General features: G+C 44.9%; 1 protein-coding gene across 1 annotated transcript in view; it reads right to left on the reverse strand.

Moving 5' to 3' along the window:
- MYO1D (myosin ID) overlaps positions 1-16561 on the reverse strand; it is a 253291-nt gene that overhangs the window by 148754 nt on the left and 87976 nt on the right. Inside the window, exons 2-3 of the mRNA XM_030220531.1 lie at positions 9537-9745; positions 723-816 (exon numbers count right to left, since the gene is read on the reverse strand). Coding sequence (XP_030076391.1) covers positions 723-816; positions 9537-9745 — 303 coding nt within the window. The remainder of the gene's footprint in view (positions 1-722; positions 817-9536; positions 9746-16561) is intronic.

Raw genomic sequence — 16561 nt, forward strand, 5'->3', positions numbered from 1 at the left:
AGGTCACCGCTTGAACTCTGCAGCCATTTTGAAGCGGCACTGGGAGCAAGGCAGATCTACAGCCGTGCCGGGCAGAAAAGAGGGACTCTTCCCGAAGAGTCCTCTAGACCACCAGGGTACTACAATAAAAGGTACAGGAAGGGGAGAGGGAAGTGAATGGTCCTGAGTCATGTGGGTGGAGGGAGGCTGGAAAATTGAGGAAGGGGATATACATGGTGGAAGAGAGAGGGAATTTGGCTTTCTTGGGCGGGACGGGATGTGATGGGTGCGGGGCAGGGTTTGACAGGGGGCGGGGTGATATTTTGTGTCCTCTTTTTTTCTTATGGCAAATATGGTAACCCTACCAAGGAGTCTTACTAACATGTTTCAATTTTTAGAAACACTAAAAATTGGACTGGTGAACTCTGAAAAGCTGCCTTTCTCCTCCCTCTCCTCTCCTCCTGGCAGTTTAACAAGAGACACACAGTGGAGCCTCTGGACCTTAAAAATCCCTCCAAGATTTTATTCCAAATCTTAAGTAGAACAGTTTGGTCTCCCTCCTGCTGGTGGTACAGCAAGACTCTCCTCCCCCCTGTGCAACTGCCACTATTTCTTCCAGTATTTCTGCTTTGGGATAGGTAGAAGGGGCAATTTCTTTTTTCTGATTTGGGATGAAAGATTTTGTCGGTCGGTCAACTCCTCCCCAGAATCTGCGATTAGAAGCTGATGGCAGTGCCTCTCACCTCTCCACCTCGGCTCGCTGACTGGGATTGGTAATAGCGGCAATGTAGTGCATGATGTATTTGCTGGCTTCAGTCTTCCCGGCTCCGCTTTCCCCTGAAAACGCAAAATAAAAAGGCACCATAAACATGAGGGAAAACCCCAAAACGCCTATGGAACAGCTTGCTGCTCAACATACAAACCAGTGGGTGAGCAGCCACATCTGGGGAGGATGGGTACATAAGTACATAAGTAATGCCATACTGGGAAAAGACCAAGGGTCCATCGAGCCCAGCATCCTGTCCACGACAGCGGCCAATCCAGGCCAAGGGCACCTGGCAAGCTTCCCAAACATACAAACATTCTATACATGTTATTCCTGGAATTTTGGATTTTTCCCAAGTCCGTTTAGTAGCGGTTTATGGACTTGTCCTTTAGGAAACCGTCCAACCCCTTTTTAAACTCTGCTAAGCTAACCGCCTTCACCACTTTCTCCGGCAACGAATTCCAGAGTTTAATTACACGTTGGGTGAAAAAATGTTTCTCAGATTTGTTTTAAATTTACTACACTGTAGTTTAATCGCATGCCTCCTAGTCCTAGTATTTTTGGAAAGCGTGAACAGACGCTTCACATCCACCTGTTCCACTCCACTCATTATTTTATATACCTCTATCATGTCTCCCCTCAGCTGTCTCTTCTCCAAGCTGAATAGCCCTAGCCTCCTTAGTCTTTCTTCATAGGGAAGTCGTCCCATCCCGCTATCATTTTAGTCGCCCTTCGCTGCACCTTTTCCAATTCTACTATATCTTTCTTGAGATGTGGCGACCAGAATTGAACACAATACTCTAGGTGCGGTCGCACCATGGAGCGATACAACGGCATTATAACATCCTCACACCTGTTTTCCATACCTTTCCTAATAATACCCAACATTCTATTCGCATTTGAGAGTTGCAAATGAATGCAGCCACCTCCTAGTAGGGAGCAGAGCATAAGTGGGGGTAGGCAGGGGCCAGAGGTGAGCCCACCACACATACAGATCCACCACTGTCTCTCCAGACTAGAGAATGACATGGGGATGGGTACCCACGGTAACCACGGGGATGGGGTCAGAGCCCATGGGGATGGGGCAAAGGAGAGGATCCCACAGGGACGGGGCGGGGAAGGGGACAAACTTTGTCCCCATCTCATTTTCTATTTTGAAGCCTGTTAATGAACTGGACTGTTTATGTTTGAGTGATGCAGACAACGAATTTTTTTTTTTAAAACAAACAGCCTGCCACAACTGTCAAATTTGCATGGGGTTCCTGTACATTCCTGCTACCAGCACATCTTCTAAGAAGACATCTTCTTTTGCAGGAAGGCCTGTGGACGACAGGAGAGCTAGACTGAATCCTGAGATTGTTAAGGACTTCTTAGTCATCCACAGATTACAAAAATCATAACAGTGCTTCATAGGGCATATCTCTCCCCTGCTAGGGCATTTAGAGCAGGTTGTATTTTGTACCCCTGACATGTCCCTGGACATTTTAACAGGGTGGATTAGGATTCCTTAGGGTAGTAGAAGTCAGCTATTGTTGGGGTTGAAAGGGTAGGGGGGGGGGGTCATTATAGCTGCTCATTGTTATTGTTTTCTATTTGTAATTGTACAACATATTGTTCCTTTTATACTTAATAAAAAGATTTAAATATAAAATCATAAGTGTTCGAGGTTTCTGCAGATGAGGACAGAGCCCATGGGGATGGAGACAGAACATGCGTGGATAGGGGCGGGACGGAGACAGATCCTGCAGGGATGGGGTGAGGATGGAGGCAGAACCCAAGGGGACTGGGGGGTGTCCCCGTGTCATTCTGTACTCCAGACACACTCCACTGGGCTCACTAGAGAACTTCCTTCTCTGACAGGAGCCTCACAAGGGGGACACGGACAATGGTGACTAACCTGCAGCAGTAAAAACCATGGCAGTATTTGAGGGCAATTTCTCTACAGGGGTTAGTTTTGCACATAGCATGACAGGAATGGACCTCACTCCTAAGCCAGGGCATGTGGAGCATTCATCATGTGAAATTTCTTATGGCCCTTCTGGATTGTTTAATGAGACAGCTGCACCAGGTGGATTTTGGCAAACATCGGGTCAGGATATGGATGCCTGAAGCACCAGGACTCCGAGAGATAACATGGCAGGAAGGTGGTTACCAAATTTTAGCCCGACGCCAAGATTTCCCTAGCCTGTTTATTTTCAGAATATAGATTTATCCTCTCTTCAGCGGTCAGAAGAGAAACGATGCAGTTACACTGGGTTATATAGTGCAAACCCATGTATGTTTTTAGGCCATCCATGAACTTTGTACTGGGGTAGGTGAACAGGCAGAGATGAAGAGACCATATTTCAAAGGCTCTATATCTGATAAAGGATCAGAAAGCGAGAACAGGGGTTCTCCGTGGACAACAGGATAGGTCAACCACAACGATGACATCAGACAGCGCCATGGAATTGATGTCCCTCTCTAGACTTCAGAAAAGCCTGGAAAGGCCTTTTTGAACACATGCAGGTCACCCCTTGGCACTGTGCCCACCCAGTTCCTCTCTTCATCTAATAGGGGAAGGCGAGAGGGTTTGTGCGGCTGACTTATCCTGCTGTCTACGGAGAACCCCTGCTACAGGTAAGTAACCTCACTTTTTTCCAACGGCAAGCAGAATGAGTCCGCTACACACTGGTGTGCTCCCAAGCAGAGGGCTATGAAGGGATATTATGTAGAACAGTGTCTTGTGTTTATTCTTTACAGCTTCCGTATGTGCTGTGGTAGAACGAAGCCAAGATGAGGACAACAAATGAAGCTCTATATGTGGAACAACAGGGAATGAGCCATATTGAGAATACAATGTGCAGGACATCAGACTCAGAAACAGAACAAAGGAAGAAGAGGACCTCGGCTGGCAGGGTTGGGGTCCCCGCCAGTAAAGGTAGGCGACGGCGGGAGAGAGTTGGCGGCGGAAGGGGGGGGTCGAGAGGGTCGTCAGCGGGGAGGGGGGGATCAAAGTTGTTGTTGGTGGTGGTGGTGGTGGCGGCGGGGGGGCTAAAATGTGCCCCTCACCTCGGGCTCTGACCCCCCCTGCCACTGAAGTCTGGTTACGCCCCTGGTATAGGAGCCTTAAGGTTCCGAGAAATACAGCTCTGACCAGCAAAATCGGCATGAGAAGGCAACTATAACTGAGTGCATGCAGCTACGCCTGCCTTGCATGCACAAGTGCACAGAAAGTGTCACTTGCACAGTAAGTGTACTACGGACTATTTTTATAAGGGCATAACTACAAGGGGGTGTACACACAGGAGGAGTATGGAGGGCCATGGGCGGGGCTGCCACTTATGCATGCAACTTCTAGAATACACTTAAGCGTACTCATTTACACCTGCCACTGAACTGGTGTAAGTGAGCGTACCCACATTTAAGTGTGCCAATGCAGGGGTACACTAGTATTCTAAAATCAAGATCCTACCAAGTAGACAGACAATCAGGTCATGTCTCCTCACCCTGGGACTCTATATGTGGGGTTCCAAGGGTTCTCCTTTTCCACCCATATTATTCAATATCACGATGGCACCACTGGGTTACTTACTGGAGGCTCGCGGATTTAATTCCTTCATCTATGCTGATGACGTCACCATTTATATCCTATTCAAAAGGGAATTACTAGACTAGATTAAAACTAGTTTAGATCTGATGGAATTCTTGGACCATCTAGTTTCAAACTCAAATTAAATCGTGAAAAGACTAAATTCCTCATACTTACCAACCCCTATCAACTCATTCACTAAAAAAAAAACTTCATTATTGACAACACATCATATGCCTCAGATCAATCGATGAAAATCCTGGGCATCAGCATCAACCAGTATTTATCATTCGAAGCTCTGGTTTCAAAGGTGGTCTCGAGCGTCTTCCATACACTATGGAAGTTTTTTAAAAAGTTGCGTATTTTCTTCCCAAGGTCCACACTTTGTACTATCACCCAATCTCTGGTACTATCCACATTTGATTATTGTAATGCCATATATGCAGGATATTAAAATCTCACGCCTTAAAAAATTACAAAGCACAAAATACCTCTGCCTGCTTGTATGCAGTGCTCCTTGCTTTGAGAAGGCTTCCCCTCTTTTGGTTAAAACTCACTGGCTTCCCATAAACGCCAGGATCACCTTTAAAACAATGCCTGTTTACCAAATCATATATTGTTTATCACCCTCCTACATGCAACAACTAATCAATTTACCTTCATGTAATACAGAAAAAAAACATCTAGAGAACACCTACCAAAACTCTCATCCACACCCTTGTCACCTCTCGTTTGGACTACTGCATCTGCTTCTTGCTGGCCTCCCACTTAGTCACCTCTCCCCTCTCCAGTTGGTTCAAAACTCTGCTGCCCGTCTCGTCTTCCGCCAGGGTCGCTTTACTCATACTACCCCTCTCCTCAAGCCACTTCACTGGCTCCCTATCCGTTTTTACATCCTGTTCAATACTTCTTCTACTAACCTATAAATGTACTCACTTTGCTGCTCCCCAGTATCTCTCCACACTCGTCCTTCCCTACACCCCTTCCAGTGCACTCCATTCCCTGGATAAATCCTTCTTATCTGTTCCCTTCTCCGCTACTGCCCACTCCAGGACTTCGCTCCTTCTGTCTTGCTGCGCCCTATGCCTGGAATAGACTTCCTGAGCCCCTACGTCTGCCCCATCCTTGACCATCTTTAAATCTAGACTGAAAGCCCACCCTCTTTAACATTGCTTTTGACCTCGTAACCTTGTATCCACTCGCCCTCCACTACCCTCCTCTCCTCTTTCCTCTTGCCTCCACCTACCCTCCTCTCCTCTTTCCTCTACACATTAATTGATTTGCTTGCTTTATTTTTTGTCTATTAGATTGTAAGCTCTTTGAGCAGGGACTGTCTTTCTTCTATGTTTGTGCAGCGCTGCGTAAGCTTTGTAGCGCTATAGAAATGCTAAATAGTAGTAGTAGTTCCTCATGCTCCATTATCCAAACTTCAAAGATATTTCATATAAATCAATCCTTGCTGCAGGCTTCACATATCAGAGTACCAACTTGGAATTCTCTACCCAACCAATTATGGTACTTAGAAGATTATCTTAGATTCTGTAAATCACTAAAGCCTTTATCTTATCAAAAGACAAAAAAAAACTAATGATGCTTTCTCTCTTATATGTTTCAAAAAAGCCACTGCTTCATGACAAACACACAATTATTCCTAATAAGTTAAAAGTTTTAATTATCTGCCTGTATCGTATTTTTTATGTTTGTCTGGAATGTAAGCCACATTGAATCTGAGCTTGTTCAGGATAATGTGGGATACAAATGACAAATAAATTAAAAAAAATTTTAATTCTATAATGGAAACCAGGCACCCACATGCCATTACAGAATAGGAGCTTCCCATGTAGCATTGGGGCACCCAGTAATAAAATTACTCCCCAGGCGGAGGGGAACTATAGTGAGGCTCCTTTGCCTGGGCATAAGGCAGGCATACTTGTGTCTTGTGTATTTCAAAGTTGCAAGCTGTATTATCTCGAGGACAAATCCTGAAAAGCATGGGGATAGTATGGTTAGCTTTGTCAGGTGGCGAGTTGTGTGGATAAAGAGACCCAATCATGGTGATACTAGGCACAGGACGTTGCTCCAAACTCCATGTGATTTGTGTGACATTGTTCAGAGCAGAGGCGTAGACAGCCTCTGATTTTGGAGGGGTCCAGGGGTGGACATGCATTCCCCCTCTCCCTCTCCCCACCTCCAGCTCGTTAAAAATATCTTTGCTGGAGGGGATGCTGAGGACCCATCAGCCACGGAAATTTGTTGTTGTGCCGCTCCCCTCCTCCTCTTCATGCTACAGGAAACAGGAAGTTGGCGGTGTGCCTCCAGCTGCCGATGCAGGACTCCCTGAGCATGATCAGTTTCTTACATGAACTGAGCATGCGTGGAGTACCAGCGTTGGCGGCTGGAGGCACACCGCCAACTTCCTAGGGAAGCCCCACCCAGTGTATCCCAGGATGCACTGGGCAGGGCACCGCCATTTTGGAGGCGGCGCTGGAAGGCGAAGGGAGTGCTGCTCCTTCCTCTATCTTCAAGGTAAAGATTGTAAGCTCTTTGAGCAGGGACTGTCTTTCTTCTATGTTTGTGCAGCGCTGCGTATGCCTTGTAGCGCTATAGAAATGCTAAATAGTAGTAGTAGTAGTAGGGGGGTCAGGGGGCGCTAGACCACCAGGAGTGGGGCAAGAGGTCTGCCGGGCTTCCAACCTTCCAAGCCCTCTCTCTTGGGAGGGGGGGGGGGGGGGGATCGAGAGAGCTGGCTCTAGGGGCTCCTGTCAGGGAAGCACCCCAAATCCAGGTATGATATATATATATGCATGAGCACAAAAAAAATAGAAAGCTTTCAAAATGATCAAACACTTTAAGACTGATCAAAAGTCAACAGAAAAGCAAGATGAGTCAGCCACACCTGGTGACATCATTCAATGGCATCATGGACAGATTTGCTATCCTAGAGTTCAGAAAAGCCTGTGCATGTGTAGGTCACCTGTTACCCCCCTCTGGATCTACCTATATATCTATATATCTATACATCTATATACATCTATATACATCTATCTATATCTATATATATATAGGTGGATCCAGAGGGGGGTAACAGGTGACCTACACATGCACAGGCTTTTCTGAACTCTAGGATAGCAAATCTGTCCATGATGCCATTGAATGATGTCACCAGGCGTGGCTGACTCATCTTGCTTTTCTGTTGACTTTTGATCAGTCTTAAAGTGTTTGATCATTTTGAAAGCTTTCTATTCTTTTGTGCTCATGCGTTTCCTGTAAACACATAAGAACATAAGAATAGCCATACTTGATCAGATTGATATTCCATCTAGCCCAATAGTGCTCATCCCGATCCAACAGTGGCTCATCCAGGTCACAAGTACCTGGCAGAATCCCAAAGAGCAGCAACATTCCACGTTACCATCCCAGGGATAACTAGTGGCTTCCCCATGTCTGTCTCAATAGCAGATTATGGACTTTTCCTCCAGGAACTTGTCCAAAACTTGTTTAAACCCAGATACACTAACCACTGTTTCCACATCCTCCGGCAACACATCCCAGAGCTTAATTATTCGCTGAGTGAAAAAAATATTCTCTCTATTTGTTTTAAATGGGTCACTGCGTAACTTCATTGTAAGGTCTTTAAAGGAGCGATCTTCTCACTGAAATACCTACGCAGCATAAATACACAAGAGGCGAGTTCATTTCAATTGAAAGGGTGCTCTGGAACAAGGGGACACAGGATGAAGGTGAAAGGGGATAGACTCAGAAGTAGCCCGAGGAAATACTTCTTCACGGAAAGTGGTTGGAGACAGAAACAGTATCTGAATTCAAGAAGCTTGGGACAAGTACATAGGATCTCTAAGGGAGTGATAGGGAGAGTAGGATGGCATGAATGGGCAGACTGGATAGGCCATATGGTCTTTATCTGTCTATATTGTCTATGTTGTTTCTAAATGTTCACCTACTAGCTGTAATTAGATTTTTTTATCTGTAATAGCTTGTTATATCTGTGATAAATTAAACAAAAAATTCCCTGCTTGCATTGGATCATTTATAACCACATTCAGCGAGAAGCATGAATGTGAACCTTTAATTCTGAACCTCATTCCCATGTGGGTAGCTGAAGGATCCTGTGATATACACTGGATCCCAAATCTTTGCCTCTGCCCCACCCAGGTCCAGCAGAGGAGCATTCACACCTCTCCCTCCATCCCACAGATCCAGCATCTCTCCTATTTCCTCCCTCCAACCCCTCTTTCTCTCCTTCAGTCTCTCTCTCTCTCTATTCATGTCCCACTCCCTCTCCCTCCTAGGTCCAGCACATCTTCCTGTCTGCCCCTCCCCCCCCCCCCCCCCCCCCCCAGGTCCAGCAGAGAAGCACCTACTGCATCTCTCTCTCCCTGGATTCTTTCCTCCTCCATTACCTCTGGCCCAGCATCTCTCACTTCTTCCCCCCTCTCTCCCTCCCTCCCTGTTAGTGTGTCTGTCCCTTTCCCTCCCTCCCTCTAACTTTATTTGATCGCTGCCAATAGCTAAGCCTACGAGAGTCTGCTTTGGGGCTTCGGTCTTCCCTGTGACGCATCCTACCCTTGCAGAAGGAGGAAGTTGCATTAGAGGAGGTGGGATACATCACAAGGAAGGCTGAAACCCACTACCAGCAGCAATCAAATCAAGTTAGTGGGATCATGGGGAGGGAGAGAGAGACAGACACTGCAACTGGGGAGGGGGGCAGAGAAAAATGGACCAGAAGTAATGGAGGAGGAAAGAAGTGCTGGACCTAGGGAGAGAGAGATGCCAACAGCTACAGCAGCCCTGATGCGGAGAGCCTGGTGCTTGGCATGAGAGTTGGAGGCTAGAGGCTGGGAAGGCTTAGCCTCCATGAGTCTCTTATACCAGGTGCCATGTGTCTAAAAAAAGTATCACCTACAACTTGGTGGTTGACTCATTTCCAGGTCCCAAATGGCCTAAAATAGCAATCACAATTCTCTGCTCAGAATACACAGAATTTAATCTTCCATCTTATTTGGTCATTTCAAAATCTTCTCACAAGGTTGTCAGTTCAGCTCTAAACATTTGCTTTCAGTAAAGATTTGTACCAAGGGCCTCTCCCACCCCCTCTGCCTTTTATAACTAGATATCAATCCACTCTAATTCTGGTCTCTCTTTCTCTGCTTAGGCTTCTTATCTGAGTAGTCTTATATTCCCCTGCCCAGTAGTCAGTCTTACCCGATATGACAATGCAGGTGTCCTTGGACCGTCTCTTCATGGCCTTGTAAGCCGCGTCAGCAATTGCGAACAGGTGGGGTGGCCGTTCATACAGCTCCCGCCCCTTGTATTGCTCGATTGTGTCCTTCGCGTAGATGTTCATGGGCTTGTATGGGTTCACCGAGACCACCACCTCGCCAATGAACGTGTAGATGCGGCCTTTCTCAAACCTGTGCAAGACCAAGTTGCAAAATGAGGAAGCAGAATCAAGGATGTCTGAATAAACAAAGAAAGTTTTACGACTATAAGAGGGTAAAGTCAAAATAAGCAGTACTCCATCCACTGTAACAGAACAGGGCACAGGGGAAGGCTAGGGAGTGAGAAGCATTAACCAAATCAAAACATTGAAACAGATTAATGTTACCAGCAAATGGGATGATGCTATGAAACCAGACCAGATCCCACCCCTCAAGGTCACAGTTCATTCTAGGCAGTGCATATTTTCTAGCGAAAAGGGTGCCGGTACTCAAATGGCAGACCACCCTTCAGGGGTGTGAGTGATCACTGAGGGACCCACCCCACAATAGCCAGGCCCCCTGCAACCAGTAACAGAACCTATAAGGCAGAATTGTTGTATAGAGCCTGAGCTCTTTCATTAAAACTTCGTGTGGCTTCCTTTTTTAGATTAAAACTTGGAGACCACGGGTCAATTTTAGCAGACAATGGAAAAGGTGCCGTACTCAGTACCCCCAAGTACCCCCTCAAAAAAAGCCCTGATTCTAGAACTCATAAGTTTAAGAGTGATTTTCAACCTTTTTCATCTCGCAGCACACTGAGTAGGCACAAAAATTGTCAAGGCATACCATCAGTTTAAGGATATATCTTTTAGCATTTAACAAACGAGTATTAAGATTAAAGTTCAGCAATTGTGTTATCTTTATAGTTGAATATTTTTATTGAAGACACAAGTTGGCAAAAGGGTAACAATAAACTTCAAAGATAATGAAATTAACCACAAACAACATGCATTGAAAAATAACAATTTTAAAGCGAATACCCCCCCCCCCCCCACCACAGTGCTGGTGGTGATCAAATCCCTTCACTGCATCTGGTCTATAGGCCTGAAATCCTTTATAATAGGCTCCTACCAGGCACATATTTATAGAAGTACCCTGCAATGACAAAGTAATGAGATTATACCAAATGGACACAGTCTGAATGTCACACAGTTCTCACTATGTAATTATCTGGTTGATATTTGTGATGAGAACTAGCAAACTGCAACAGGAACACACACATCAAACCCAAGGACTCACTATAATTGAGTCAGTTAACAATGTGTGGCCAAGTTAAAGTAGATTTAAGGCCCTGTTCACTAAGCTGCGCTGTAGGCGTGCTAGAATTTTTAGCACGCGCTAACACTAGAGACGCTCATATATTTCTATGGGTGTCTCTAGCATTAACGCACGCTAATTTTTAGCATGCGCTAAAAATGCTAGCACACCTTAGTAAAGCGCAGGACTAGCCTAGTGGTTAGTGCAGTGGATTCTGATCCTGGGGAACTGAGTTCAATTCCCACTGCAGCTCCTTGTGACTCTGGGCAAGTCCCTTAACCCCCCATTGCCCCTGGTACAAAACAAGTAACTGAATATATGTAAACCGCTTTGAATGTAGTTGCAAAAATCTCAGAAAGGTGGTAGATCAAGTCCCATTTCCCTTTCCCTATTTGAGATTCTACATGGAATGTTGCTATTCCACTAGCAACATTCCATGTAGAAGCATGCCCTTGCATATCAGCAAGGCTTCTGTTTGTGCGAGTCTGACGTCCTGCCCCTAGTACAAAATAAGTACCTGAATATATGTAAACCACTTTGAATGTAGTTGCAAAAACCTCAGAAAGGCGGTATATCAAGTCCCATTTCCCTTTCCCCCTAAACAGGGCCCTTAGTATGAAAGTTCCATTAACTTTCTCATGGTATCCTGGTACACAAACTGGGGAGTTTAGCCTGTCTGTTTTTCCCTCACCTTTTTTCCTGTAGCGGTCAGTGGCTTCTTTTTCCATTCTGTTTTGGGATCTTGCCAGGTACTTGTGACCTGGATTGGCCACTGTTGGAAACAGGATACTGGGCTTGATAGACCTTCGATCTGTCCCAGTATGGCAACACATGCACTTATGGGACAGATGTGACTATTCAGACACTAAGCTCCAGCTGTGCTTTCTACCTTTATTATTTATTATTATTATTTGTTGCATTTGTACCCCACATTTTCCCACCTATTTGCAGGCTCAATGTGGCTTACATAGCACCATGAGGCATAAGCTGCCTCCGGTGATGAAACAAATACAGAGTGATGTGGTAGAATATGAGATGTATGTGTTACAGATACATAATAGAATAGAGAGGAATTATATAATGTTCGTTGCAGGTTATGGTTTCGTTGTGTTGCTGAGTCCGGGCACTTAAGTTGGATCAGTAAGGTATGCCTTCTCGAACAGGTTGGTCTTTAGTGATTTCCGGAAGTTGAGGTGGTCGTGTGTTGTCTTTATGACTTTCGGTAATGTGTTCCATAGTTGCGTGCTTATATAGGAGAAGCTGGATCCGTGGACTGATTTATACTTGAGTCCCTTGCAGCTGGGGTGGTGAAGATTTAGGTATGATCGTGACGATCCAATTGTGTTTCTGGCACTGATGGTCTGTATGGAAGATGGGAATATCTGGAATGGGTGCATTTTAGACACCACATTGGAGCCAGTATTTAGTCAAAGTCAACTGGGCATGTTTCTTCAGATAACACTGTTCAGCCCAAGTGCAGTCAGGTTAAATATCCTGTTAACCACAAAAAGTTGCCAGTTATTTCATGTCTTCTGTTTGACCAGTCAAAGTTATCTAGGTAACCCTGACTGGCTACAGCAGAACGCCAGTGCTGACCGGCCAAGATATCTCAAGTGCTGCCCTTTTCCCTGGCTAAGGGCTCTATTTACTAACATGCATTAACCCAGTTAGTGAGCATTATTAACAAGCCTCATTCTCAAATTTACCTGGATTTGAAAAAAACATATGAGCTGGCCAGCAGGGAGAAAGTTCAGAAGAGCAATGTTTGCCCAGCTATCTCCCAACACTAGCCAAACATGGACTCCATTATCTCTGAAGGTGATGTGTATGGGTAGAAGTCCTCATATTACAGTCGGTTAACGATTGGGTTGAAAATGGGAACAGGTTTGTGATTGAACATTCAATAGCACACCTTTATGATGAGTCCTAATGCTGTGGTTTCCTGCCTAATCCTGTAGGATTTTCTAACTGGTCCAAAGTGAAAACCAGTATGCGTAGATCCAACTCATGTATGGTCGTTGCACCTATCCAGAAAATCTACCAACTAGACTTGTGTCTAGGATTGAGCTGGGCACCACCACTCTCAATGTTACAAACATATGATTTTTCTTGATTGATGCTGTATAAACATGCAAGAGTGTTACTATGTTAATTTCCCAATAATTAAAAAAAAAAAAGAGAGAATAAAGCAAAATCCAAACAGGAAATTAGAGAACAACTTGCATTTCTGCCCACAGTAATCACCAGATGGCGCCATTGAGAACTCAAAGGGTGGATCCCAACCCAGGGTTGGCATTGATGCATTCTTGATGGGCCAGCACCATATAAGAAGTTAAAGATGAGAGGCTTCTCCTTACGGGCTGGTCCTATGCCATCCCTTGTCCAAGGGAGCCGCATGCAGGCGGTCAGTGTTCCTGCATGTGGTTTCATGCCTCTATTTATACTGTGGAAAGCAAAGCAAATAGTTCAACTTCAGGAAAGTAAAAAACCCCACAAAAACCCAGCTATGTAAGCAAAGAGAACTTAAGGGTGAAAACTGTCTGCGCTGGTAGCCAAGGAGATGATGAATGTTGCGGAGGGAACATACTGGTGTTACACACATTTTAAAAAATTGCCTTTTGTAATTTTCCCATTTTCCAGCCTCTCTTCCTCTGCAATAATATCTCTCAAGTTTAAACGTTCAGGTAAGATTTTGTAAAGCCAGAGGGCCACTAACCCTTCTCACTGGTTTTATATGGGGAGGATAATTTCTGAAAGAACTTTATACATGGGTAAATAAACATTACTCCTGTCCTCCTACCACACATACAGGTACATACACTGCATAAAGCTTGTTTTGTTTTGAAATTTCTGCATGCGTTTTCATGTGGACCTACATCCCCCCACCCAAATATCCAATATGAAACTCTAAGGAGTTTCTTTTTGAAAATTAGCTTGCAGGCTTCTGACTAGCCTCAAAATTGTATCCTGCATTACAAACAGAGATTCTGATACCGAGTTGATTTAGTCTCATAATTGTCTTTTATCTCTTCTCTACCCCCTTCCATCCTAAGGTGACCAGCACCTCCCCTTCCCCTCACTACCCCTGTGCAGATGTTCCACAAATCCCCATGTCCAGCATCTCTCCCTTCTCAATTCCTGCCACTTGCAGAACTTGAGTATGGGCCTGGTTGAAAAACCTCATGCCAGTATCAAGTCCCCCTGCAGCTTTGGCCCAGGAAGAGGGAGGATAGTAGCAGGGGTTGGTTAGCGAAGAGGTGGGAGATGGTGCTGCTCTCCTGCCTTATCACTGCGCCCCCCCCCCCCAAAACAAAAACAATGTTGATGTCCTAGGCAGATGCTTAATCCATCTAGTGACAGGGCCAGGCCTCTGGATATCTTAAAATCCCCAAATCTCGGTAGCTCTTGAGGATTGGGGTTAACTACTCAAACTCTCCCATTTGGCTTCCTGCCGTTAAGTTTCAACTTACCGATAGCTCAGCCTCAGTTGAGATGGGCTGAGGGATACAGGACAGTTTTGGTTTTCAAGAGACTTACAAGTGCTGGAACTCCAATATCTGCAAATATTTCATGTTTAGATTGTTATATCCCACCCATCTACCAGACTTAAATAAATAAATAAAGAGCCTAAAAACCTAATATGTCAGGTGAGGATTCAGACTGGGTTTGGAAAACTGACATAAGACACAGTATAGAAGGTCATCTCTTTTTTGATGGTGCTTAATTGAATCTTTACTAAAAATGTTAAAAAAATAAAACAAAATGTTTTATATGAACAATGTAACCTGACTTGAACTATTGAGAAAGGTGAGAGCTATTTCGAAAATCCCTAGATCCCACCCCACTAAATATTCCATTCTCTCAGCCTTTGGTGCCAACAGTACAGATGCTTTAACTCAAATTAGGAGTCACACATAATCATACAGGTGCATTAACAAGAGGAAAAACTCCCAGCCCTGTTCTGCCATCAATGATCCAACTTACTGCAGCTCAGACTGCCAGCTAGACACGAAAGGAAGTGCCCTTCTGTTAACCTGTGTCTGCAGGGTCTGATTTTTCTGCTGCTTCCCAGATTTGCTTCCTGATGTCTCAACATTCAATTGACCCCTCTCCTCCCACTAAGACTAAGACATTCAAAATTGAGGTGGAAGAAAAGGTCAATTCACACTTTTTCAAGGCGAGCCACAAGATGACAGTCATGGCAAAAACCAAAGGGGGGAAAGGATGGATGACCTGGACTGGCCACAAGATCTGAGACGAAGATGCCTGCCTGATCTCAACACTCCCAAGCCTCAGGCTGCTGGGGTCATTGCTCAGGTGGCTCTCAGCCTGTTAGCCTAGGAAGACCATAAGGAAGAGGAAATGGTGGTCAACATAAGCAGATAGAGACCCCTTCAACACCAAGGAGCTTCCATCACTCTCAAAGCTTTGGTCTTCTCCACATGATTGGGTAGGGCGTGGAAGTGATAAGCAAAAACAAGATGGCCAATAATAAGAGGTAGTGGGAAAAGGGTACTTTGGGTGAATCCTAACACCAGAGCCTACTAGATAACACAGCAGTGGTCTCAACTCTCAAGAGAGGGCATCACGCTCACCTGCATTAACATTTATGTCATTAGTGATGCAGGAATATTAGGCAGAGGTATGTGATGGCGATAAAAGGATTACATAACTAACAAAAATGTGCTGAACAGGTGCTGCTTCAGCTCCACACTGAATCTGGCAAACACATCCCACAGCGCACATAAATATCATATATTAGAATTATTTTTGCCATTATTTCCCAACACTATGAAGTCCGCAGCTGGATTATATGCTATGAATTAGTAGGGGCTGCTCCAAGTGATGCAGTGGCTATTCTACATGAAACCACAGGATTCGTGGACCAGCTGAGACTGGGAAGCAGTGAACGTGGCCCCAGGAGGAGAATGGTCTCTGCCATCGTTCAACAGCAACTAGGGACCAAAAGTGTATTGGACAAAAGGGAGTGTGGCTTCACAACCCCTGGCCAAGGACCGGCGCTATGATGGCTGGTTTACAGGGAGGGAGATGATATACAGTGAAACCTCGGTTTTCGTCGATAATCCGTCCGAAAACAATCGGCGAAATCCGAAACCGATGAAAACCGAGGCAATTAACGAGGACGCCCAAAATCGGGAGAAGGATGTCCATCTTCCGATACAAATTGGGAGATGGATGTCCTTCTTTTTTTATGAGAAATCCAAGGCAACCAACGAAAACCGAGACAAATTTCTCGTTGAAAAAAATTCACAAAATCCGAAACCGACAAAAACCGATGTCAACGAAAACCAAGGTACTACTGTAGATATATATAGAATGGGGTAGGTATTTTAGGTGGTTGGGAAGAAAGGCTCATGGCACTGGTTTCCAGCCCTGGATCCAATTGATTGATTATGTTCTTACCATGCTCATATTTTGTCTAATACAGCATAGCTTCTATAAAATGATTTCCTCCATTCACCATCTGTTCACCAAACAGCACTACAGGTTTCCATTTATTCTCTGATCATTTTCTCTCTAGATTACTGTAACCTCCTCCTATACGGGACAACTTTCACTGAAAAACGCCGTCTCCAATTAGTCCAAAACACAGCAGTAAAACTTTTGATGAATTCTAAAAGGTTTGACTATGTCACACCTCCTCTCAGAGATAAGCATTGGTTCCCCATTACACATAGATTAACTCACGTT

The sequence above is a fragment of the Microcaecilia unicolor genome, chromosome 12, assembly GCF_901765095.1.
Source record: "Microcaecilia unicolor chromosome 12, aMicUni1.1, whole genome shotgun sequence".
Taxonomy (NCBI): Eukaryota; Metazoa; Chordata; class Amphibia; order Gymnophiona; family Siphonopidae; genus Microcaecilia; species Microcaecilia unicolor.